The following is a 27105-nucleotide window of genomic DNA, read 5'->3' on the forward strand; positions in this document are numbered from 1 at the left end:
GAAGGGAAGGGGGAGAGAGCTGAAAGACACGCTCGTTTGTTTGACTGGAGGTGAGGGGATAAAACTTGCCATCTCACTAAGACGAGGGACTGCCAGGGAGGAAACTCTGCAGGTCAATGCAGAGGGGCGACTGCTCTTTGATTTAGACCCTTAGAGACTAGCCTGAGGTCCCAAGATGGAGATCAGGACCATGGGAGATGGCCCTGGATGAAATGGGAGGCCTCATAAGGTCTTCAATGGGGCTCAGTTTGACTGAGCCAACACCCATTCGGTGATTAAGGCTAGGTAGCGATGGAGGCCAAGAATATTCTCTTTTACCTAGTGCAAAGAAATCTAAATGAATGAAAGAAAAAAGAAGGAAAGGAAGGAAGGATGGGAGGAATGAATGAAGGAAGGGAGGAAGGGAGGGAGGGACAAAAGAAGGGATGGATGGAGGGAGGGAGGAAGGGAGAAAAAGAGAAAGAAAGAAAGAAAAAGACAAAGAGAAAAAGACAGAAAGAGAAAGAGAAAAAGAGAGAAAGAGAAAGAGAGAGAGAGAGAAAGAAAAAAGATAGAGAGAGAGAGAGAGAGAGAGTGAGAGAGAGAGAGAGAGAGTGTGTGTGTGTGTGTGTGTGTGTGTGTGTGTGTGTCTGGGAGGGGAAGACCCTCAGGGTTTCTTGCCAAGCAGAGGTGACTGCTATTTGCATTCAGTCCCAGTCAATCAGTACCCAGTGACCAATTGAGACTTGGCCTAGGACCTATTGGTGGCCAATTAGAATCAGATTGGTTCTGATTTAAGGCATGAGCCTTAAGAAAGAAATTTAGCCAATAAAGTCCAAGATATCCTGGGAGGGTTCAGAGGTGCAATAGAGAAAAAATCCCAAGAAATTAAAGGCTTGTCCTGAGCGGCCCAGCCAGAATAGGCCAGGGGTAAGACTTGAACCCAAATCCTCTTGGCTCTGAGGCCTCCAGGTGGCTAGCCACTATAACACTGTGCCTCTCCTGAGAGCCTCTGCAGAGGAAAAATCAATAAGGAGAACAGAGCCTCATGGAGAAAGGGGGAATGGCAGGGAATGCCAATTGTTCCTAGGCACCTGCAGGAAAGCCACTCAAAGAGGTCTGAGCAGAAGCTAGGGAACAGAAGGCCCCTTGTGGGCCTGAGCGTCCCGGCAGTGTCCAATGTGAGCCCGAGAAGAAGCCTGGCACTTGCAGAGTGGGCGTGTCATGTGCATGCATGCGTGGGTCTCTGTTGTGCGTCTGTACAGTGGTGAGCAGGCGTGTGTATGTGTGCCCTGTAGGTGTCTATTGTGTAAATGTGCTCCTGTGAGCATTGTGTCTGTCTGTGTGCATGTGTGTGTCACAGGTAGTTACTGTGCATCCCTAAGCATGTGTGTGCGGGCAGGGAACTATGTGCATGTGTGTAAGTACATGTGTGAGTGGCTATTGCACATATGTATTGTGCAAGCATGTACATGCTCGTCTATACATGTGCACACATGTATTGTATTGTTGGCGTGTGCATGCATGTGCATTGTGCACACCATGTATATATAGATACATGTATATGTGAGTATACATACAGGTATATTGTGCTATGTGTGTGGATACATGTGTGTTATTGCATGTGTATAAGCATGTGTGTATGTATCCGGTGTGCATGGATGTACACATGTCTATGTTTGTATATGTATGTATGTGTATATATATATATATATATATATATATATATATATATGTATGTATCCATTTATGTATATATGTGTATGTATGACTGTCAGAGGTAGCTGATGGCTCAGTGGCTAGAGCACCAGACCTGGAGTCGGGAAGAACTGAGTTCAAATTCACTCTCAGACACAAGCTAGCTCTCCGAGTCTGGCCAAGTCACTTTATCTCTGTTTGCCTCAGTTTGTCCCTCTATAAAACAGGGGATCATAACAGCGCCTATCTCCCAGGGTTATTATAAAGATCAAAGGAGATAATCACTGTGCTGTGCCTGACACATAGTAGGTGCTACATAAATGTTAGCTAATGTAGATGTATTTGTGCGTGTATGTATGTGCACGTGTCTGTGTATATATATATATATATATATATATATATATATATGCATGTGTGTATACGTGTGGATGTGTATGAGTATATGTGTGAGTGAGTGGGAGGAGTCTGCGTCTCCGTCACGACAGACTGGGGTGAGGGCCGGCCCCTCAAACGCAATCCTTGAGGCTTTATTGGGCCACTGTGCATGGCTTGTGGGCTGGGCAGAGCGAGTGGGAGCGACATATTTATCCGGAATATTAAATTAAAACCGTCTGTCAAATGTTGAAGGAGCTGCTGGACAATGTCCGGCGGCATCCTTTCTGAATTAGAGAATGCTCTCTTAACCCACAAGCAATGGGGAGCCATTGAAGGTGTTCAAGCAGGGCATGCCCATGTTTTAGAGACTAATTGAATGTGGCTGCATTGACTGAATTCAAGAAAAAGACTAGATAAAAAATGGCAGACAGCACAAGCCCAAGCCCAGAGGCTTAAGGTCCATACTGAAGATCTTCCTCCAAAGGGAAATCACAGAATATGTGTGGAGGGGAGGCCCCGCCTTTTATGGAAGAGGAAATTGAGACCCAGAGAGGGTTTCAAGGTTGGGTTCAAGGCTAGCTATTTTCTAGCCCCCCACTTATTTATTCTATCTACGACATCACCAAATTTCATTGGATTTTCCTTCTCAATGACTCTTACCATTTTCCTGCTATGAAATGGTCTTTTCTTAATGCTGAGCTGAACTACTCTTACTCTTCATTGGTCTCCCAGCAAACAACACCACTAGATCAGAGTCACTAAGGCACATGTCTGTCCCTTTCATACCTCTGCTCCAATCCCTTCAGTGGCTCCCTATTGCTTACAGCAGAAAGAACTAAAACTGTAACCTAATATTCAGTACCCACTATGACTTGAGTATAGCCTACCTCATGTGTAGATGAGGTCCCTTTCAGCTCCATATCTAGGAGAATACTCTCTTAACCTACAAGCAATGGGAAGCCATTGAAGGTGTTCAAGCAGGGCATGCCCATGTTTTAGAGACTAATTGAATATGTTGTAGATAGAATAAATAAGTGGGGGGCTAGAAAATAGCTAGCCCCCAAACGCCTAGATACCTTGAGGGATTTAAGCAATCAAAATTTATATTACTTTGGACAGAGCATCCAAATGTAAAGGTATGATTCCTCATGTAGACAGAGGAAGGGAAGGAAGGAAAGAAGGAAAATGGAAGGAAATAGGAAGTAAGAAGGATGGAAAGAAAGAAGGGAGGGAGGGAGGCAGGAAAAAAGGAAGGAAGGAGGGAAGGAAAGAGCAGCATTACCCAACTAGAAGTAGACAGGTTCCCAATGGGGCAGCTACTACTATTCACAGATTGTTGTTCATCCTTCATTCTCGAAGAGGATCAATGACATCAGGAGGGTGATGTCTCATTTTACAAGTGAATTGAACTGATGTGAGGCAGGTCTGTGCAAACAGCAGGTGCTACAGTGAATAAACTTCCTGAGCCTGGAGTCAGGAAAGACTTCCTGAGTTCCAATCTGACCTCATATACTTACTAGCTGAATGATTCTGGGCAAGTCACTTAACCCTGTTTACCTCAGTGTGTTATAGGAAGAAGAGGCCAGAAGCAATAAGATCAGTTCTAGGGCTCTTATGGGCTATTCTAGGTCATTCACAGAGTCCCACTTGTAGAGCAGGAAGAAGCTTTAGAGATGACATCTAAGCCTCTCATTTTACAGTTTAGGAAAGTGAGACCCACAGAGTGGACATGACTTGGCTGAGGTCACAGGCTAATAAATGGCAGAGTACAATTTGAATTCAGGTCCCATGACTCCAGGTTCGGTGTTCTTTGGTAGCAGTGGTACAAAGGGCACCAGAGAGAAGGGGATGGATTTAAGAGAAGCTGTGGAGGCAGAATTGGATGTGGGGTGTGAAAGCAGCAGAAGAAAAGTGGACACTGAGGACTCAGAAGGAGGGGCTTCTCCTCCTGCCAGGCAAGAGCACAGAGAATTGGAGGCGGCAGGAACAGGGAGGGGATTCCACATTCCAGGAAGCTTTGGGGTAGGTTTTGCCTTCGATGAAGCAAATGTCACTAATTAGCAGCTAGGGGCCAGACCACGAGGCTGGCTCTAACCCAGCGAAGGCTCATTAGATTCACAGAGGGCAAGGAGGGTCCAGGCCTGCCGCCGCTTTTAGAATTCACCACTGGGCCTGAGAGAACACAGTGTATGCTGATTGCCGATTGCCAAAGAAAACATTTCCGATGGAGAGTTTCTGTCCAGAACACTCTGACTTCTGTGTGGAATCCCTTTGCCCTTCCGCCCACACTTACCTGGGGCCCAGGTGGACCTCGTTCTCCTTTGAGACCAGGCAAGCCGGGCTTCCCAGGTAGGCCCGGATCTCCTCTCTTTCCTTTCGCTCGGCCATTTCCAGCGACACCCCGGGGACCTTTAGGCCCTGAAAAAACATTGATAACACAAAACAGATGTCTATATCATTATAACAAGAGGGTGAAATACAGTAAGAAAGTTTGGGAAAACATCACAATTATCATGTGTCCCGCCCCTCACCCCTAACTCCTGCCCAAGTCTCCTCTTCTCCAGCATAAACAGCCTCCGTTTGTTCAACCCCATGTGGGCAGCTCTCATCGTTGGGAATTTTCCCCTTAACATTGAGTTGAAATCTGTCAACTTCCAGGTGACAGACTCCAAAATACTCCACCCCGATGAGTTAGTCTCCCTTCAGAGCTGCCCTTCTCCAGTCTTTAGATGGCCAGCATTTCAGGACCTTCCCCATGCTGGCCTAATGTCTTTCCCAAACCATGGTACCCAGAAATGAAAAGAACACCCCAGACAGGATATGAGCAGGGCAGAGGACTGACACCTTCCTGGCTGTGGGCACCAGGTCACTCTTTAGGCAGGCTGAGGTCACATTAGCTTTCTCCATCACATTATCACACAACTGATTCATATGGTGCTTGTAGGCCATTAAAAAACTAAAACTGCCATATTTTTTCCAGACAGCCTTCTGTCCAGCCATGCCCCTCTCCTGGTACTCATGAAGTTAATCTTTCTTGAACCAGAGGATATAATTTTGCATGTATCCTAATTAAATTTCACCTTCTTAGATTCAGCCCAATGTTCTACTCGATCAATATTTTTGGATCCTGACTCTGCGATCCAGTGTGTCAGCTCTCCCTCTTAGACCTGTGCCATCTGCAAAATGGTAAATGTGCCATCTGTGTCGTTATCCAAGTCACCAATAAGCATGGTAAACAAAAGAAGCCCAAGCGCAGATCTCTGGGGCACTCCACTGGAGACCTCCTGCCATGGTGATGTCAGACTAACAATGATTACTCTTGGAGTTTGGCCGTTTAGCCGGTTCTACAGCCGTCATCTCACTCACATCTCTTCATTTTTCCCATAAGAACTGAATGAGATATTTTTATTTTTTCTCATTAAATCTCAGTAAAGTATATCTTTATAATTCTCCTGATCTACCAGTTAAGTAATAGATAGATAGATAGATAGATAGATAGATATAGATATAGGATGGATGGATGGACGGATAATAAGTAGATAGGTAGGTAAGGAGATGGATAACAGATGGATAGACAAGTAGATAGGTAAGTAGGCAGATAGATGGATAGATGGATGGATGGATAGATAAGTAGGTAGGTAGACTAATAGATAGATAGACAGACAGACAAACAGTCCAGCATGGTCTATTCTTGATGATGCTATATTATACCTTTGTGACACCGACTTTCTTTTCTAGATGCTCATTAACCATATCTATAGTAATACATGCCAGAATTTCATTATCACCACCAACCATTAAATACAAGCATTTATTAAGTATCTACTATGTACTAGGCACTATGCTAAGTACTGAAGACATACAGAAAGGCATGGACATAGTCCCTATCCTCAAAGAGCTCATAACTAAATGGGGAGAAACAATATGTAAACATGTATGTACATTCAAGATGTGTATATATAGTGGGAGGTAATCTCAGAGGGAAGGCATAGGGGATTTGGGGGACAGGTAAGGTCTCTCCGGAACTGAAGTCAAAGTCACATGTTTATAATGTCTAGGTTCTGTTTTATTTCCTTTTTTGGAAGATCAGGAAGATCTGGCGTCTTCTCCAGTCCTACAGCAGGCACCCATTCCATACAGTCACCTATCACTTACAGTGGCTCGACAATCACATCTGTCAATTCATTCATCAGCTGAGGTCACTGTTTACCTGGGCCAAGAGACTTGAATTCATCAATGGCAGTTAAGTGCTTTCTTACTATCTAGTTAATTATCTTGAATATTCACTATTAGCCATATTTGCCTTGTCCTTTTTCTAGTCACTTTCTCCATTTAACATTTCAACAACATTTAGTAAGTTCTTGTTATTGGCAAAGCACCAGATCTACAAAGATAAAAGCAACATAACCTCTGCCCTCCAATTGAATATGGGGATATGGAAAATATATACTTTTTGTTTGTTCAGTCATGACCCCATTTGGGATTTTCTTGGCAAAGACACTGGAGTCATTGGAGTAGCTTGCCATTTCTTTCTCCAACTCATGACAGATGAAGAAACTGAGGTAAACAGGGTTAAGTGACTTGTCCAGGGTCACACAGCTAGGAAGTACCTGAACCCAGATTTGAATTCATGTAGATGTATTCCTGACCCCAGGCCTGGCACTCCAACTACTGCAGTGCTACCTAGTTGCCCTTGGAAAATATGTATACATATAAGAAAATAGAGAGTCTATACAAAGTAATTTCAAGAGGGAGAGAAGGTAACAAGGGGGAAGAAATGGGAAGGAAAGAATTCATATAGGAGGTGGTACCTTAATTGGGCTTTCAAGGGTTTTTGATTTTAAATCAAATAATATTATGAGATAGAAGCAAAAGAGCAACTTCTATACATGGAGATTGTAGAGGGCCAGAACTTTGAAAAGATGTACTTGAATCAAGGACAGCATGGTGCTTATGGTGATGTAATGGTTGCACGTGCTCAGTGTGTTGTAGTGATGTAATAGTACTGGAAAATGGAGGATGTTGACTGATTTGAGAAAAGTAAATGAACAGATGGAAACTATGGGAACTCTTCAGCGTGGACTTCCATCTCCTACTCAATTGCCTAGATGCAGGGGTCCTCAAACTTTTTAACTAGGGGGCCAGTTCAGTACCTCAGACTGTTGGAGGGCTGGACTATACTAAAAACAAAAACTTTGTTTTGTGGACCTTTAAATAAAGAAACTTCATAGTCCTGGGTGAGGGGGATAATCATCCTCAGCTGCCGCATCTGGCCCACTGGCCGTAGTTTGAGGACCCCTGGCCTAGAGAATGGCCTCTTTGGGTTATAGACATTAAGGATTGTTTCTATTCTATCCCTCTGAATAAGGAGGACATGAAACGATTTGTCTTCTCAGTGCCCAGCATTAACTTAGCTGAGCCTTATAAAAGATATGAATGGACAGTTTTACCACAGGGAATGAAAAACAGCCCTACTATGTGCCAAATGTATGTTGTTGCTGCTCTTACTCCAGTAAGAAAAGCATTTCCAAAAGTTATGTTGTTACATTACATGGATGATATCTTAGGATGAGCACCTGAGGAACAGATGTTAGAAGCATGTCTATTAAAGACCATAGAAACACTAAAGAATTACAAATAGCATATAGCTTCAGAAAAAATTCAAAGGCTCTTTCCTTTTCAATATTTAGGATATGAAGTATACCCTAAGGTGCTTACAGTACAAAAACTGTCCTTAAGAACAGAGAAGCTAAACATCTTAAATGACTTTCAGAAATTGATAGGAGATATCCAATGGATGTGTCCAGTGTTAGGCTTAACTACCTATCAATTGCAACCGCTATATGACATTTTAAGGGGAGACAGTGTTAAACTCACCACGTCAGTTTACAAAAAAAGCTCAAGAGGCTTTGAGAGAAGTTGAACTGGCTTTATCTAATGTGGTTGAAAGAGTCCCTCAAAAACCCTTGGAAATATCAGTTTTTGCTCCACAAGAGGCACCCACAGCAGTCCTTCATCAAGGAGACAGTGTGATAGAGCGGGTGGACCTCCCAGCACAACCAGAACAAAGCCTTACTCCTTCCCTAGTGCTTGTGGCTAGAATCTTGTTAAAGGCCATTAAGCAATCAGTACAATTATCTGGGATAAAACCTGACAAGATACACACCTTTTATACCAATGCACAAATTAATGCATGCTGTGAGACCATCCCAGAGTGGCAAATTTTATTGGCTACAGCTCCAAATTTCACACACGGGTCTCCATTAAAGATAACCCGGTTATTACATAATTGGCAATGGATTTTTGAAGAAAATGTTTCTAAGGTTCCTCTTAAAGGACCAACTATCTTTACAGATGCATCCAAACATAGCTGTATACTCTCGTGATTTAACTATAAAGAGAGTAGTCAGAACTCCTTTTCAGTCCACTCAGCAGAATGAATTGTATGCAATCATTTTAGCTCTTACTTATTATCCAGGAGATATAAATATAATATCTGATTCAGCCTATTCAGTAGGTGTGGTACAAAGAATTGCCACAGCCCAAATAAAATTTGTAGCCTCTAATATATATCAGCTCTTTAAGGAACTTCAAGAGCAAGTGAGAAAGCATCCAGGTAAGATTTATATTTTTCATGTCCACTCTCATAGTGGACTTCCAGGTCCTATTTTTGATGGTAATTCAAAGGCAGATAGCCTTCTAACTATGTTGGTCAATATTCCTTTATTCCAAGAAGCCCAGGAATCTCATTCTAAATATCATCAGGCTGCTCGAGCTTTATGTTTAAAATTTGGAATAATAAGAGAAGAAGCTAGGAGCATAGTAAAAGCCTGTACAGCTTGCCTTCCTTTCCACGCTCCTATACTCTCTCCAGGGAAGAACCCTCGTGTTTTGAGGCCCAATGAAATTTGGCAAATGGATGTGACCCATTATAAATCTCTTGGTTGTCTGTCTTTTATCCATGTTGTGGTAGACACCTTTTCAGGATTTAGTTTTGCAATACCAGCAGCAAAAGAGACAGCCCGCATGGTCACTGAATTCCTCATACAAGCTTTTGCAATCATAGGTGTGCCATAGGCAATAAAAACAGATAATGGACCTACATATACTTCTAAACATTTTGCACACTTTTGTGCAGTATCAGATTTTACCCATCACTGGCATACCTTTCAATCCTCAAGGACAGGCAATAATAGGGAGGAAAAACAGACATCAAGATTCTCCTTCAAAAACAAAAGAAAGGGGAAGCCACAGATAACCCTAGAGAACTTCTAAATTTAGCTCTTTATACTATTATTTTTTTTATTTTTGATGAAGATGCATTGGCTCCAGCAGACAGGTTTCATAACCCGCCAGAAGGACAGTGTCCAGTGCAAGCCACTCCACTATCTTTAGATAATCGCCAGATGATGTGGAGAGATCCAGAAAGTGGTAAAGGGAAGGGACCAGATAGGCTAACTGCTTGGGGAAGAGGGTTTGCTTGTATTTCTACAGATGGAGAAGGAATCAGATGAGTGCCAACGAGCCATATTTGCCTTGTCCATCAGAGAGAGATGGAAAAGGAGAAGACCCTTGAAACGAAGAAGACCCAAGAAACATCGGGTGGTTCCATCGTTGACTATGCCCACCACTGAAAGAGCATGGCAGTTATGGCAATTGACTCATGGACATCAAAAATTGTTAATAAGACTGATACAGGACTTTAACAGCAGCAGGAAACATTGGATTCCCTGACACATGATGTGACTGTTGCAGGACTTCAAAATCTGCAGAAATCATTGGATTCCCCGACACATGATGTGATGGACAATTGATTTTGTACTATCTCTTGGCTGCTGAAGGAGGTATATGTGCGACTGTTATTTATATAACCTCCTTCTAGGACTTGTGGACATGTATATTCATATTGTTTGTTATATCACTATGTGAATTCATGTTGTTTATTACATCCCTATTAACCTGTGTTATATTACTATGTGCTTGTGTAATACCTCCCATTGTGATGGATTTATGTATACCTGTTTCAAGTAAGACTTTTCAGCCCAGAGGAAACCTGCTAACAATATCTGGTTTGACTCCCCATTTCCCTTTGGTGTTTTCATCTCCCTTCCTGAGAAGTCAGGGAGGGCATGATCACCTGTGTTCTAAAACAAAAGAAAGTGGGAGATATAGAGGGTTGGAACTCTAAAAAGGTGTACTTGAATCAAGGACAGGATGGTGCTTATGTTGATGTAATGGTTGCATGTGCTCAGTGTGTTGTAGTGATGTAATAATACTGAGGTATTTAAGGGAGTCTCAAACATAGAAGGCTCTCTCAGCCAGAGACATAGAGAAGATTTCAGGCTCCAGACTCCATCTTTGACCAGCCACGTGGCAGCTCTCCTCCCTCCTTCACTTTTCCACTTCTCGGTGGAATCCCTGATCCTGAAGTCATCCAGAGAGCTAGCCTGGACATTACAGGGGACAATTTGGGATAAGGCAAGGAGATAGGGAAAAGAATGTTGTTTATGGGGGACAGTTGGCAAGTCAGTTTGAATGGAATGGACAGTATAAGAAGTGAAGTAATGTGATATAAGACTAGAAAGGTCAATGGGAACCATATTGTGGGAGGCTATACAAGGTGATTCAGGATTTTATCCTAGAGAAATAGGGAACCATTGAAGATTTTTGAGTACAGGATTGGGGTGTATGTGATATAACATGGCCAGATATCTGTATTTTAGAAAGACATATTTGGCATTTTTTTGAGAAGCACAGATGGGAGAAGGGAGAGACTGGGAACAAGGGTCAATTAAAGATCAGTTAAGGAGACTGTTGCACTGTCCATATAAGAGATGATAAGGGTATCCTCGAGGGTAGAGGATGTGTAAGTGGAGGGAAAAGGCTGAATTTAACAGACAGCAAAGAGGAAGGAATAACTAAACCTTGCCAATTGATAGGGCAATGGAAATCAAGGTTGTGGGCCTGGATGCCAGGAGGATGGTGATATCTTCAACAGAGTTAAGTTCAGAAGAGAGGTGGGTCTGGGAGAAAGGGAATAAAGTCTGTTTCAGACATTTTGAACCTGAGATACCTATGGAACATTTCAGGAAGAGATTCTCCAGCATGTAGTTTGTCACTTAATTCTGGAATAGCTTGGAGTTAAGAGCTTCTGAGGCCCTTTCCAGTTCTAGATCTAGGCGCTCATGTATGATCTAGAACAAATCATTTCACTTGTCTGGGTCTTAGTTTCTCCCTCTTTAAAATGAGGCAGGGTTAGACTAGATGGCCTTTGAGGCCCCTTCCAGCTGTAGGCCTGTGATACTATAATCACAATGGTGAGGCTTTCCAAAAACTTAGCAAGGCCAGTCCAGCGAAAGTAGATCCACAGTCCATTGTTGTTCCCACGCCAAAAGCCTCTCTACTTCAATCAAGACTGAATATTCATTACTCTTATGTGTTCAAGAACCTAGGATCACATACATATCACTGGGAAGCATCACATGGAAGTAACTCTGTCATCTAAATAGAGTCATCCAGGCCATTTGGAAAGTATAAGCTTTTTGGTAAGCTTTACCAAAATAAGTCAAGTCACATTGATTAAAGCACCTACTGTGTGCCAGGCACTATGCACAGAGCAATGAGGACCAAGTCCTTGGATTTCTGGTGGGGGCCAGGAGCCACTAAGTTGTCACTAGGTCTAGGACTAAGAAATTTCTAAGGCTTCTCTTACAAGTATCAAGATCATCTCCAGAACAATTAACCAGAAGTTGAGGCTCAGGACTACCTTTCTTTCCTCTACTGAACTGACTTCCTGATTTCAAATAAAAGAGTCCCCTGGAGAAGACAAGAACATCGGCAGGAGGTTTTAATTTTAGGGGTTTTTAGCCTGTTTTGTGGCCTAGAGTTCTCCCCTTTGGGCAGTGACCCCTTTCTTAGAATCAGTTTTAAAGACATAAAATAAAACACGTAAGAATGCAAAGCAACCAATTTCTTGAAATACAATTATCAAAATATAAAAAATACAAGTTAGTGGACCCCATGTAAAGAACACTGGTTTATAGAATCTAGTCTAGGCTATTATTTTCAACCAATATTAAAAGTCCACGTGTCCTGCTCCCTTCCCAAGTCTTCTTTGCCCTCAAACTGAGGTCTGCAGACACCTGCTTGTTATAGAATCACAGATCCAGACCTGGAGAGACCTCACAGGTTACCTAATCCATCCACTTCTTTTACAGGTTTGAAGATGAAAAACATGTGGATTTTTCCATTTTAAATACAATATGACTTCAGTAGGGATTAGCTGATATGACCAAGAGAGTTCATGAAACCTGGTGTCCTTTCCAAAGAGATAATAAATTAGTCCTATGACCTTTCCTGACAGGTGAAAGCATGACCAGGCAGCTGGTGACTTTATAGATGAGCAAAGAGAGATGACACAATCTGCTCAAGGTCATAAAAGGACTCAACCAAAGAGGATCTATTAAATGCCTACTGTATGCCAGGCACTGGGCTAGAGACACAGCAAATAAAAGAGTCCTTCCTCTTAAGGAGCTTATATTTTAAGTACCACAGGTAGGATCTGAAACCAGACCCTCTGTCTCTACAGTCAATATCCTTTCCAAAAGTCTAAATGACTGAGAGGGGCAAAAATGCCCTGACAATGGCCCACTTTGTCATTGAACAGACATTTCCAGCAAGTTTCCAACCTAGCTCTGTTCTACCTAGCATGTAAGAGTCACAACCCAACTGTCCTTTGACATATCTGAAACCAACAGATTGGTTTAAATGAAATGGCCATCAACAATTAGATATCTTTCTTTTTTCTCCTTTCTTCCTTCCTTCCTTCCTTTCTTTTTCTTTCTTTTCTTTCTACTTCCTTCCTTCCTTTTCTTTTCTTTTCTATCCTTTTTCCTCCTTCCTTCCCTCTCTTCTTCCTCCCTCCCTCCCTTCCTTCCATCCATCTTTCCTTTTCCTTCCTCTCTCTCTTCCTTCTTCCCTGCCTGCTTTTTTTTTTAAATAAAGCATCTACCGACTAAAGTTGCCTAAATGAGATTTTCTCAGCAAAACCAAACTGCTGGGCTTTTAAATTTGGGGTCCAGAAAATATATAATTTGTATTAGAAATTAGATAGCAGCTCAGTTCAAGATAAATAAGCTACTTCTAAAACATCCTGAGAAGAGAGATGGGGCTGCCTTATATCTTTCTATTTTTTAGAAAGATAACCTTTTCTTGGCCCTCTTCATCAGCGGATAACTTATTAAAAACACAGTCTTGGTGTGAAGAAGCAGGTGTGGGAAGATCACTACTTTTCTGCAGGTAGAACAAGATATTGGCTAATCCATCGCCCTTTTAATCCAGACATTTCTGGGGCCCCTGATTTTTAAATTAACAAGGCGCTAATGATATACTGGTAAACACCGGCTGTTGTTCTGTACAATGATCAATAGTCCCCTTCCATTTCTGAGAATAACTATGAATACACAGATGAAAGTCATGTTGGGCAATAAGGTTTCGCGAAAAGAAATCCGCATGTAGAGGTCACCCATGGGCCAGATGCGCAGTTCTAATTCTTTATGCAGGTTTGAAGATAAAAACACGTTGTTGATTTTTCCATTTTAAATCCAATATGACTTCAATAGGGATTATCTGATGCGACCAGGAGAAGTTCATGAAACCCGGTGTCCTTTCCAAAGAGATCATAAATTAGTCACATGACCTTTCCTGACAGGTGAAAGAAAGTGGGAGCAGGTATCAGGGAAGGGGGCCGGAGAGGGAAGGAAAGGGAGGGGGGCAACAGCTGAGCTCTCCCATGACTTCTCCGGCGCACTAGAAAGTACATTTTTCTTATAACATAGGGAAGACCATAAAAACACGAGCTGACCACCGAAGAATCTGACCTTGAGCCCCCACGAGGGTCAGAGGTGACCCAGAGCCCCAAGATCGATGCTGGAAGGGTCAGACAGCACGGAGGAGAAAATAAGATTGTTAGTTAGAGGCAGCCCACGTTACTGCACAAGCTGAAAAGCAATCCGTCTTGTACACCGGGGGTACATCATAATCAATACACATGCAGGATCAGTCGTACAGAAAGCCAAATATTTTCCAGTGCAATTTATTCTGAAGCCATTATGTTAACCCTAGTACCGCAGCTCCCTAAAGGTAATGTCTCGAGGAGGATCACTGACTTAGAGCTGAAAGGGACCTAGGAGGCCCCTGAGTCTAACCCCTTCATTTTACAGAAGAGGAAACTGAGACTTGGAGAGGGGAAAGGACCTGCTCAAGGTCACATGGGATCCTAGGCCTAAAGCTGACAGGAACCTCAGAGGCCTTCGAGCCCCACCCCTTCTTTTTACAAATGAGGAAACTGAGTCCTAGGGAGGTTAAGAGACTTCTTCAAAGTCACACCGCTAGTAAATGGAAGAGCTGGGATTGGGGCCCAGGTTATCTGATTCCAAATGCAGTAAGTGTTCTCTCTGCTGCCCCAATTTTTTATTTTTGGGAGTAGAGGCAACTAAGGTCATGTGACTTGCCCAGGGTCACACAGCTAGTAAATGGAAGAACTGGGATTGGGTTATCTGACATAAGTGCTCTCTCCACTGCCCCATTTTTTTTTTAATTTGGGAGGGAGAGGCCATTGGGGTTAAGTGACTTGCCCAGGATCACACGGCTAGTAAGTGTTCAGTTCTGAGGCCGGGTTTGACTCGGGTCTTCCTTACCCTAAGGCTGGTACTCCATCCACTGTACCATCTAGCTACCCCTCCTCCACCCTATGTCTTTATACAACAAGAGAGCACTCGGCTCCTTTCATCTGGGAGGCACTTTAGCCATATTTTGTGTTCATCTTGGATTTTTCCCAGCCTCGCTCAAATCCAATAGTACCTCATCTCTTCACGCAGTCGGTCTGACCCTCGGAGTCACACTAGCCATGAGTTGCTATTACTAACAACCTCCGTGGAATGGTTTGTGTCCTTCACAAATAGGCCATAAAGATGCATTTTGAATTTTAAATAATAGCTTATCAGGGACCTCCATGCATTAGTGCACATTACAGAGAAAAATCTAGCGTACATTTGTTTTTCAGTGAACTCTGAGAAATGAGAATCTTGAGTGATAGGACTTCTTGAAGGTGCGAAGACTGTCAGTAATTTTTAAAAAATGTTGACATGCAAGATTAAATGAAAATCACAGAAACCATCATTGATACGTCATTATGATTCAAGGCAGTTATTGAGCCAGGTCAGATTTGCTTTTGAAAATAAAGAAAAGAACAAGCTCGTTAAAGTAAAAGCAAAACAGTCGGAAAAAGGCAATTCTTGGCTAACGTTAACTGTCTGGAGTGTTTGTAAACACAATTCACTCTTAGAAGTCTTGCCTTGAGTTGTACGACACTATTAGAAGAGGAAAGTGGAACGTGGCAGGAAACACACACACACACAATCACAAATAAACATAGACATAGACTACAACAATGGAGCACACATAAACACTGACAAACACACACACACCTATATACACATAAATACAGATGCACAAAGACATACAATACACACAAACACACACACGCTCCCCAAAACCAGGAATCAGAAGACCCGAGTTCCACCAGCAACTATGCTCCATAACAGCTTTGTTGCCTTCGATAAGACACAAAGGGCCAGAGTCTCAGTTTGCTCATTTGGTAAATAGGGATAATCAGACCTCACTTTCCCTGCTTCCCATAGCTCTAGATGTGGACCAGAGATAGGTGGGAAATCTCTTAGGAAAAAACTGTAAAGTACTCTGTGGACATAAAAGATGATTACTGGAGTATCTCTTAATACTGTGACGTGAGGCCGAAACTCTTAATCAGCTCATCCTCTCTGAGACTGACTTTGGATAATTCTGGGACCTGAGCAGCTCCTCCTGGATCCCTCCTTTGACCTCCCCCAACTCCTCCTCCCTGGTTTCTCCCATTCCTCTCTGGATCCCGCCTTTATTTCCCCCTCCTCCCCCGAGACCTTAAAAAGTTCTGTCCCCCAAAAGCAAATCGCCCAAATCACCTCCGAGTCTGCCTTGCTTTGTTCTGGTTGATTTGAGCTCATGAGCTATTCATCTAATAAAATAGTAAAATCTCTGGTACCTGTGATGGATGTTTATGACAAATTCTTTGTGTCAATTGAACTATTATGCTCTCCCAAATCTATTTCATATTTCTCCTCCATATTACCACTCTTGGTGCCTTTATTACCACTTCACTAGTATCTGTGGATTTTTGTTAAATCCAGGAGCTTAGAACATGGAAGCATGCATGTGAGCCAGCTACCCATGTTGCTCTGACTTACTTAAAATCTGAAATGAATTGCCCTCCTGCAGATGCTCACTGTAGGTGTCTACATTCCCCCAGTAGAATATAAATTCCTCGGAGACAAGGGCTGTCACTTTTTGGATCTGTAATCCCAACACCTAAACATAGTTTGGCACATAGTAGGCGCCTTAATAAATATTTGTTGATTATGTTTCCCCTTAGAGAATGTTATCTTTCCTGGGGAATGTAAGCTACTTGAAAGGCAGGGACAATTTTACCTTTTTGTCTTTGTTATCTCCAGCATGGGACACAGGGCTGACTGGTATTTATTAAGTGCCTAGAGTAGTAGGCGCTTAATAAATGCTCACTGATGAATTAGTAGGTCCTTCCTTATAGAACGCCTATATAGATCCTATATAAGGATCAGAGGGTAGGGACTGTTTTATTCTTTGTACTTCTCCTCTCAGTACCTAGTATACAGTAAGGGCTTAATAAATGCTTGCCGATAGATTGATTGCTATAAGGATCAAGGTAAAGAAAACATGATGTAAAATGTCAGCCATGTGACTCTGACTGAACATTCCTGAGGCAGAATTCATTTGCGGTAGGAGAGCATAGTTTGGCTCCATAATGAGCAACAGATACGAGGATATCCACATCTGGGACTGCAATTCCAACTTAGTGCTCAGCCATTTTATTTGCAAGTCGAGAGGGCTGATTAAATATGTAGCAGCTCTTAGAACAATACCCATTAAAAAGAGGCTTGATGATTTCATATGAGTTGGTGGCAAGGCAACCTGATAAAACAGCATAGCAAGACTTCCCGAACTCGAGTTTTTCCACCTTAATATTCTTCCCGGTTATATGCCAAGTCAATTTCATGCATGGGGCCCTCCATCCAATATACACCAGAGTAGAGGTCCAGTGAAAACAAAACAAAGCAGAGCAGAGCTTTGGAAATAAGTGATAATTAGCCAAGACGACGTGATCATTTGAATACTTTGTTTTAAGAAAAAATGACCTATCTCAGGTCGGAGTTTTCCCAACTGAGGAAAGGAGATAGATATTATCGCCTAGTCTGACCGAGGGACGGCGCTTCTACAGAAGCGTGTCTGAGAACTGGGCAAGATTTATCATTCATTCCTCCAAGGCAAGTTATAGCCTTCCCTCTGCCATGGTGAGAGTTTAATGTTAATGGATGAAAGGAAAGGAGAACGATCTCACTTCCATCTTGTCTGTCACAGAGAAAAAATCTTCATGCTGGGTAGAACAAACATGGTTGGGAGGGAATTGAAACTCAAGATAGGTGAGAAGATAGTAATGGAGTACCTAGCAGCTTGAAATAAGTTCAGGCCTCCTGATCCAAACCAATTACACCTCCAAGAACTAAAAGAACTTGTAGCTCAATTTTGGTTGAGGAACTTGGTGGAACTGTGGAGAGGCAGAGAGACACCTGGAGATGGGAAAATGATCCAGTTTTCATAGAAGATGAGCCCGGATTCTGGAAAGATTCTTAGGCATGACATGGGGTCCCTGAATGATTTAATGATTTTAGCCCTGGAGATCGGCCTTGGGTCCCACTGTCCTGAGTAGTGAGAACCTCACCGAGCTCTCTACCTCTAACCGCTCAGCTATATGTCCAACGGACCCCACATTTTGTAACCGAAATCAAATCAAATTGATGGTTGAGCTACTCCCTGATTCCATTTACTATCTCTGTAACCTTAGAAAGCAAACTACCATCCCTGACCACCATACCCCTTGCTGTGCTATCTCCCCCAATTAGGATGGAAGCTTCTTAAGGAAAACTTTCTTCCCTTCTGTGTTTTGATCTTCAGCACAGTGAGTGCCTGAAAAATGGTTTTTCATCTGTTCATCCCCCCCCAAATAAACAGATGGTCTGTAAGCATGCAATATCAATTAGAGGGGACCTCACAGATCAGTTAGTCTAACAGATAACTCAGTAAGAATCTCCTCTACTATTTCTCCAAGTGGTCATCCAGACTTTGCTCAAAGGCTTCCTGTGGCAGGGAGCCCCCTGATAGTTCTCAGTGCAGTCAATTCCACACGTGGACAGTTCTATTTGTTAGTTTTTCCTTAACATTGAGTCAAAATCTGTTATCTTTTAGATAACAGCCCATCAAATACTCAAATATGACTAGAGAGTGTCCCTTAATGTTTCTCTTCTTTAGGTTAAATATCACCAGTTCCTTCAGATGACAAGAACTCAAGGTCCCTCACCACTCTGGCCCAAAGTCCTTCCTGAACCGGAGTACCCAGGGGGTGAAAACAATACACTGAATGAGATCTGACCACCACAAAGAATGGTGGGACTATTCCTTCCCCACAGGTGCTACTGCTACGAAGAATGCATTGGTATTTTTGGCTCCCAAACCATACTGTTGACTTATGCTGAGTTTGTTGTGCACAAAAACAAACAAATAAAAAAATGATCTTTGTTTTTTTTTCAGCCAAACTTGTCAAGTCACGCCTCTCCCCAACTTGTACTCGTGAAATTGATTTCTGGGATCCAACTGTAAAACTTTACATTTATCCCTCTTAAAATGGAGTAGCTTAAATTAGATCATTATTTTTCAGACCAATATTTTAGTTTCTAAAACAATCCTTTTGGATCACAGCTTTGCAGCCAGTATGTCAGCTGTCTCTTCTAGTAACTAGCCAAATGATAAATTTCCCATCTATGTGTGTATCCAAGTCGCTGATAAAAATGTTAAACAGCACAAGGCAAAACACAGATCCCTAGGGCACCTCACTGGAGACCTCCTGCCAAGCAGACATAGAACCATTAACAATTGCTCTGAGTCCAGACATTCAACCAAGTCCACGATCACTTAGCTCACATCTCACCACCCTTTCCATGGGATTCAGTGTAAGACTTTTTCAGAAATTCTAGGTAAACGAAATCCTACAGCATTTCCCTGATCTTTCAGTCTGATAAAAAGTCTGTCAAAAAAGAAAATGAGGTTAGTCTGGCCTGACCTGTTCTTGATGAAGTCATGCTAACTGGCTGTGATCATGGCTTCCTTTTTTACATGTTCACTAGCCATCTCTTTAACAAGTCATTCTTGAATTTTGGCAGGAATGAAAGCCAAACTATATGGTCTATCGTCCTATACTTCTGTTGCAGACTTTGTTCTCCTCCCTCTTTTGAAAATCCAAGCATTTGTCCTCTCTAGTTGCACAGCACCTCTTCTGTTTCTAACAATCTTTCAAATATTCCTGATGGTGGCTGAAGCATCCCATCTGCTGTTGGTATCTGAGGATGTAGTCCACCTGAGACACTTGAATTCATCAAAGGCAGGCAGGCATAAAAGCAGGCAGGCAGGCAGAAAGGCAGGGAGGGAGGGAGGGAGAGAAAGAAGGAAGGAAGGAAGGAAGGAAGGAAAGGAGGGAAGGGAGGGAGAGAGGAAGGGAGGGAGAGAGGAAAGGAGGGAGGGAAAGAAGGAAAAGAAGAAAGGAAGGAAAGAAAGGAATGAAGAAGAGAGGGAGAGAGGGAGGGAAAGAGGAAGGGAAAGAAGGAAGGAAGGGAGGGAGGAAGGAAGGGAGGAAGGAAGGAAGGAAAGAAGGAAGGAAACAAGCATTTATTAAGTGTCTATTTTGTGCCAGGCATCATGCTAAGTCTTCAGAATATTTATCTCATTTGGTCCTCACAACAACCCCGGGATGCTATTGTCATCCTCATTTTAAAATTGAGGAAACCAAGGCCAACAGAGATTAAGTGACTTGCTGAAGATCATAGAGCTAGTAAGTAACTGATGCAGGATTTGAACTTAGGTCTTCCTGACTCCATGTCCAGTGTACTATGTACTTGCCTTGATGGAAGAATTTCTATTAGAAATTATGATATTAGGAAGAAAAATCGGAAGTAAAGGTCTAAGCTTAGAAGTAAACTATCTTTGAAAATCCTAAGAGTCTCTCTTAGAAAAAAAGAATCTTTAACCTCAATAGCATAAAGGCAAGAAGATAGGCTAAAAGCCTTACCACCGAATCAGAAATAATAAACCTTTTCTGCCCTTACAATTAGGTGAAAATATTGACCATGGATTATCAATTTCCCACCGGGCAATTCTTGACACCCTGTTTTTGGTGTTTTGGAGGGGGCAGGACAGAAGGGGGAAGGGAAGGGAAAATATAAAAATAGATATAGAGATATAGAGATAGATCAAACAATCGATTAATCAATAATCTAGTCTCTGAGGATAAAAATACAAAGAATAAAACTACTCCTCACAAGGAACATACATTCTAATGGTAAGATGATGTATATTACACATATACACATGACTATACATTGTTTACATAGGTATATATCATATGTATATGTATATATATATATATATATATATATATATATATATATATATATATATATATAGAGAGAGAGAGAGAGAGAGAGAGAGAGAGAGAGAGAGAGAGAGGAGGGAAGGAGAGACAGAGAGAGAGAAACAGAGAAACAGAGAGAGAGAGAGAGAGAGAGAGAGAGAGAACAAAATAAAGAGAAAGTAGTTAAGTCCAAAGCAGTTTGGGAGGCATGGCACACACTAGCTTATTGGGGATGTTGTAAAAAGCTTGGAATGAAGAGAGGGGCTCTGTGAATTGGTGATGAGGAGGAAGAGCATCCTGGGCCTGGTGAAGGAGGGCTGCAGCCAGAGCAAAGGCAAAGAGCCTTGAGACGGTAGGGCAAGGGAGAGCAAGGGAGCCGACAGTTGGGCTGAGCTGTGACATGCAGGAAGAAGAGTGAGGTTGGAGAGAGAGGTGGGGGCCAGGTTGCAAAAGGCTTTAAAAGCCAGACAGAATAGTTTGGCCCTAGAAGCAATATAGAATTCCTGGAGTCGATTGAGTAGAGGAGCCACATGGTCAGAGCACACCTGCACAGGAAGACAGCAAACTATTAGCTGAGTAGGTGGTTTGGGCTTTCCGGCCCATGCCTAGAATTGCAAGTTAAAGTGACTTTAGCTCACTTAAGTTTGATAACTTGATTAGAATGTAAGTTCCCCGAGGGTAAGGGCTGGTTCACTTTGGTTTCTGTGCCCCTAACACCTAGCGCAGTGGCTCGTATGTAGGGATCATGCTTAGCTCTATGATTTCACCGGGATTCCTACCAAGGGTTCCTCATGCCAGTGGAGTCTCTGTAACTTAGTCATTCGGAGTTGCCCGAGGGCTGACTTTCCCAGGAAAACACAGCCAGTAGTGGAGGCAGGATCTGGAAGTAGGCCTTCCCAGCTCTTAGGCCAACTGTCTTACCACAAGGGCACACTGCCTCTCCAATGTCTGTTGATTGACTGAAAAATCTTGAGCAGGAGTTTCTATTTTGGAGAAAAGCTACACAAAATCCAGCAAGGACAGATTCTACTCTATCTGTAGTTTCTGACAGAGAAAAGTATGGGATAATAAAAAATGGTTATTAAATAGCCCAATTACTTCGGTATTCACAAGTCTCTCCTTTTTGATGTTTTTTGGCCAACAATTAGCTTCAGCATCTCCCAAAGGATTGCAGAATGATGTTTTCCCACTACAGATCTATGACAAAGAAAGTCACAGATAACTGGATGCTGATTCTGCTTGTTAGCAAAATTGGAAAGGAATGCTAAATTGACTTTCCTAATTAAGTGACTTCTCACTGTTGGTTGGAGACACTGGGCACAGTAATTTACTAATATCTTATAACTTTCAGCCAAAATATGAGAATTGATTTGGCATATTCCACTCCTGATTAGAATATACTTGGTAATTTTAAGCACTTACGTATACACATATGTATGTTCTCAAGCACTGCTTCTGATAATATAGTCTGGCTGTGTGACCTTGAGTAAGTCACTTAACCTCTCAGTGCCCTAGGCATCTCTGATACTAAATTACAAGACAAGTGATCATCTCCATTGATAGAAGGAGCTTCTTGCCTAGTAACTCCCTATATCAATTAAATCACAAGTCCAATTTGAAAAACAAAATTACATTTACACAAAGGACAACATGAGATAGCGGATAAAGAATCAATACTGAAGTTGGGAAGGCCTGGCCATGTTACCTTTGGGCAAGTGATTAACTTCTCAGGGCTCCCAAAAGACAATTCTACAGAGCTACAATGGTGGGGGAGTTTCCTATTTCAATGAAATCGTAGTCCAAATCAACATCATGATCTTTTGATCATGAAATCATGGTTCCAAATCAACACATATGCACATACATAGACGGATATCATTTCAAACTTGATCAAAAGCTATTACTTGAGCACTAAGGGGCAAATCTGCAGGACCCAGAAAGGACTGAGTTCATCGTTCCAAAATGGGGAAAGGACATGGACGCTGCTAGAAACAGTAATCGGCTCCAATAATCCATGGAGCCTTTCACTAAAGGGTTAGTTCACCATTGCTGCATCCTGAAAGCTTAATACACTTGGAGACCTTTTCACCAACCGAGCCATCACTTCCTAACAGCACACACTGGTGTATTTTGACAGACAGGAAGTCGTTTTCGTAATAATCATTACTCTAAGCTCCTACTATGACAATCAGGCTTAAATTTCCTGAGTGGAGTTCACAGAAAATATGCAAGAATCAAGAAGAGCCCATTTATTTATTTATTTATTTCTCGTGGCTGTCGTAAAATCAGGAAGATAGCTGGGTGGTATTTTTGTTAGTTGGTTTGTTTATAACCAATAGTCACATTTCCACAGTGAGCTAACTCATTTTACTATTCCTTGAATAAAATAGTAGTGTTATTCCAAACAGCAAACTGATAAGGGTTGGCTCCCCTTCCCCCCACAAAAAAAATAAATCTGTGCTTGTTCAACCAGGAAACAATCCCATTTTTTCCCCGAGAGAGAATGTGGCCGAACAACCCATCGCCGGGGTCGTTCACCCCTCCTCCAGAAACATTCACATCCCAGCAAAGACGGCCAACTGGTAAATAGGTGTTCTGAACATAGCCTGCGATCCCAATGAATCCGAGTCTGTCATACAGATCTCAACAAAATTAACTACGATATTAGTGAACATGCTATTAGCATGAATTAAATGGCATTTGGAAGAAACAAATCTAGACTCTTTCAAGTCCTAGGAAGCGAGGGGCCAATTATTTTGTTGCTTTCATTGGAGATTTCACTTGCTTTTTAATCAATGAGAGCCAAGTTTTTAATTACCAGAAATATAAAAATGGAAAATGGAGTCTCGAAAAGCTGTCGATAAAAGACCACCAGTGAGTGCCTGGGCTCAGCAATATTAACCCTGGATGAAAATGAGATTTTCCAGAATTAGTAAATGGAACTACCCCACACAGACACTGAATGAAAAGGTGAACATTGGATGCAGAATTGACTCTGCGGGAACAGTGTTAACGTAAGAAAGATGAGATCCAGACATGAGCTTGGGCTGAGAAGCTCACTATCCAATTTGATCATGCTGGGATGCTGAAGAGAAATTTGATTGTCCTGTTCCTAGGAAAGATGAAATCTGTTTATTGTGCCAATGACATTGAATCATGCAGCCAACTTTGGAGACATTTTTTTGGTCCAGTCCAAAAAAGGAGATTGAGTGCCCGTGAAAATTATTTCTGGGATATTATCGTTCTGCCTGCACTACAACATGGCCATGGGATTTTGCTGCCAGGTTATCAGCAGAGCTTTCCTTTCAACAAAGAGACTAATATGTCAGTTACTGAGTTTTACTTCCACTCTAAGTAAATGAGGATGACATCCATTATCAAGTGGAATTGGTGGATGCCATGGAAATCAATGGAGCTGGGCATAAACCAAGCTGTTTACTTGGAACGCAGCCCTAAGTTACAAATTTAGTCTAGCTCTAAACACTAAATAACCTACCAGCAAGACAAAATAATAGACAATAATAGAACCGTTTTTCTTATGTTCTCGTACGTACCTGCTCTCCCAGGATGACCTCGGGGCCCAGGGTTCCCTTTGGGACCTTCTCGATTTTGACCCGGAGAGCCAGGAGGACCTGGGGGTCCTTGTATACCAGGAAAGCCAGGAAAGCCCCGTTCACCCTTGGGGCCTTGAGGTCCAGGGCTTCCTGGAGTACCTGGCGAACCTTCATCACCTTTCTCACCTGTAAAAGTGAAAGAGCAAGATTATAATGCATATTACAAGAGTGAATTAGAAATTCTTTCAGGCACAAAATATTTATAATCATTAGGCTAGCACTTTGGGTTCCTAGATTTCATATCTACCTGACCCCATAAACCACTTTCCCACAAAGTCATAAGATGCAGATATGGAAAGAACCTCAGTGGCCAACTAGACCAACCAATCCTAGCCAACAACACACCTCACATGTTTAGCCAGCCTCTCTGCCTGAACCCCTCTTGGGTGGGAGAAGCTGACACTTTCTGAGGCGGCCCATCCTCCTCCAGATAACTCAGGATGTTAGCAAGCTTTTCCTGACAACAAGCTTATATCAGGCCCTTCTTCTCCCAACTGCTGCCGGTTCTGCCCTTTGGGCCAAAATGGATAAATCTAATCCCTTCTCCATGTGACAACCCTTCAAATACTAAAGGCTTGCTGCCTTGGTTCCTCTGGAGTCCTCTCTTCTCCAGGCTAAATCCCCCCATTCCTTTGATTGATCCTCACCTAGATAAGGTCATCCTCTCCAGTTTCTCAGAGCCCTTCCTAAAAGGTCTGAACAAAATACTCAAAATTTGGCCTGGCCAAGGCATAAAACTACAAGGCCATCACCTCCTTATTCCTGGAAGTCAAGCCTCTCTTAACAGCCCAAGATCCCATTCGATCTAACAACCACCACAACAGACACTTGAGTCCAGCATCTCTCTGTCAAGTAGCATGCTTCATTACCAGTTCCTAGGAATGATGAAGTTTTATTACACACTCATATTGGCCAAAAAATGACAAATGTTGGAGGGATTGTAGGAAAACAGGCCCATTACTGCACTGTTGGTGAATCTGTCACTCTGGAAAGCAATTTGGAATTATACCCCCAAAGTGACCAAACTGTGTCTATCCACTATCCAGTCTACATCCAAGAGATCGAAGGAAAAAGAAAGACTCCTTATATATAAAATATTTTAGCAGCTCTCAGTGTAGTTTCAAAGAATGAGAGAATGCTCATCGTTTTGGGAATGAGTGAACAATGAATGCGAGGGAATCCTTTTATGCCATAAGAAATGATTAAAAAAAAAAGGATGGTTTTAGAAGTGCCTGAAAAGACTTGTATGAACTGATGCTGAGTGAAATGAACAGAACCAAGAGAACAACATGGTAAAGAAAAACAACTTTGGAAGACTTAAGAATTCTGATGAATGCAATGTGGTTCTTTTTTTCCCCCTGCTTTCTTTTTTATTTTGCAATGTAGTTCTTAAGTTTCCCAGATCTAATTTCACTGGTGAAATCTGTATCCAGGACATTCTAGCTATCCTTCCTCTGAATCCTTTGAAATTTGTTCTCTCAAATCCCAATCTAAAAGTAAATATCTGACTGTTCCTCCTGGCTTACCTCTCTTTTTCTATAACAGACTTTATAACACATAGTGGTCACCTCTGATGACTACGTTAGCACCATGGATACCTTAGAATCAGCCAGTGTCAGGATAAGCAAAAGTCCTTAGTCTTTATTCTTGGTCTTTAAAGGTAGGACTGAATTAGATGGAAGCAGAATCTCCACAACCTCCTTCTTTGTCTCCTGCCCAGAGTGACCCTGGCTAGTCTTACTCCACCCCCTAGTCCCTTCTACAGTTCTCTGTATACACCAATTATCGAGCCAGCACAGGATAGTGGGAAGGGCCATTTTCCAAGCATATGCTTATAGAGTATTGTCCAATCGGTAGTTAGCCTTAAGTGCTTGGTTGTCCGGACCTCAGTGCATGTTCAGCCCTCTATAACCTTCCTACCCTAAACTGTCCCCTGCCCCAAGGCTCCAACAACCACTTTCTTCCAGTTGATAAGAATTAGAGCTAGAAGAGAATTTCTCTCAGTTGCTCCGATTCCAACCTTACCAGGAAATCCTGAGATTCCGGGAGGTCCTGGTAATCCAAATCCTGGTTGACCTGCCATGACATAATACCCCCCCAGGTCCAGAAGATTAATGACACAATTCAAAACAATTGATTTTGAAATTATTTTACATTTCAATCCATAATGAATTTCAGGACAAAACCTTTGAGAAAAACACCCTTCTTGTACTCAGTATTACACATATATGTATATCATATATGTACATCAGACATAATCAGCACTGGGCAAAAGTATATTCTTTGACAGAAAAGCTTGGTCATGGTGGCTATTGGTTCTCTGAATTACCTGACTGAGGTAAAAAGATCTGGAAAGTTTTATGCCATAGATAGAAAAGAGTTTAATGGACAAAAGTGAATCATAATTCCATACATGGAGTAGTAGATGAATAGGCAGGGAAAGAACATCAAAGGTATATGTGTAGACTTTAGAACGATTGATTTCATCAAGGCCGAGGGGGACAATGGGGTAAAAAGGTGGAAAGCTGTAGTATGTTTGCAAGGAAAAAGTTCTAAAGGAAAACTGGAGATGGGTTAGAGACCTGGTTCACCCTTCTGTCCAGCTGGTCCAGGAATCCCATCTTGACCCGGTTTCCCTTTCTCTCCTGGAGATCCTGGGGGACCAGGATGGCCCTGACTGCCTATATAAGAAGACACAAATGTTATGAGTTACAAAAACTTTCCAATAAGCAATCCTATATCTTGCCACAGACCCCCTTATCATCCAAAGTGATAAAGTCACATAAAACTTCTCCCTAAGATCATCTTTGGAAATAAAACTTGTCTTAAGTA

The 27105-nt window shown here is 42.2% G+C and overlaps 1 protein-coding gene across 1 annotated transcript in view; it reads right to left on the bottom strand.

Annotated features, from left to right (window-relative positions):
- COL4A5 (collagen type IV alpha 5 chain) overlaps window positions 1–27105 on the bottom strand; it is a 214195-nt gene that overhangs the window by 25046 nt on the left and 162044 nt on the right. Inside the window, exons 39-42 of the mRNA XM_031944962.1 lie at window positions 26856–26954; window positions 26299–26349; window positions 24214–24399; window positions 4346–4470 (exon numbers count right to left, since the gene is read on the bottom strand). Of these exons, the coding sequence (XP_031800822.1) occupies window positions 4346–4470; window positions 24214–24399; window positions 26299–26349; window positions 26856–26954 (461 nt within the window). The remainder of the gene's footprint in view (window positions 1–4345; window positions 4471–24213; window positions 24400–26298; window positions 26350–26855; window positions 26955–27105) is intronic.

This window comes from Sarcophilus harrisii, chromosome X (genome assembly GCF_902635505.1).
Source record: "Sarcophilus harrisii chromosome X, mSarHar1.11, whole genome shotgun sequence".
Classification (NCBI taxonomy): domain Eukaryota; kingdom Metazoa; phylum Chordata; class Mammalia; order Dasyuromorphia; family Dasyuridae; genus Sarcophilus; species Sarcophilus harrisii.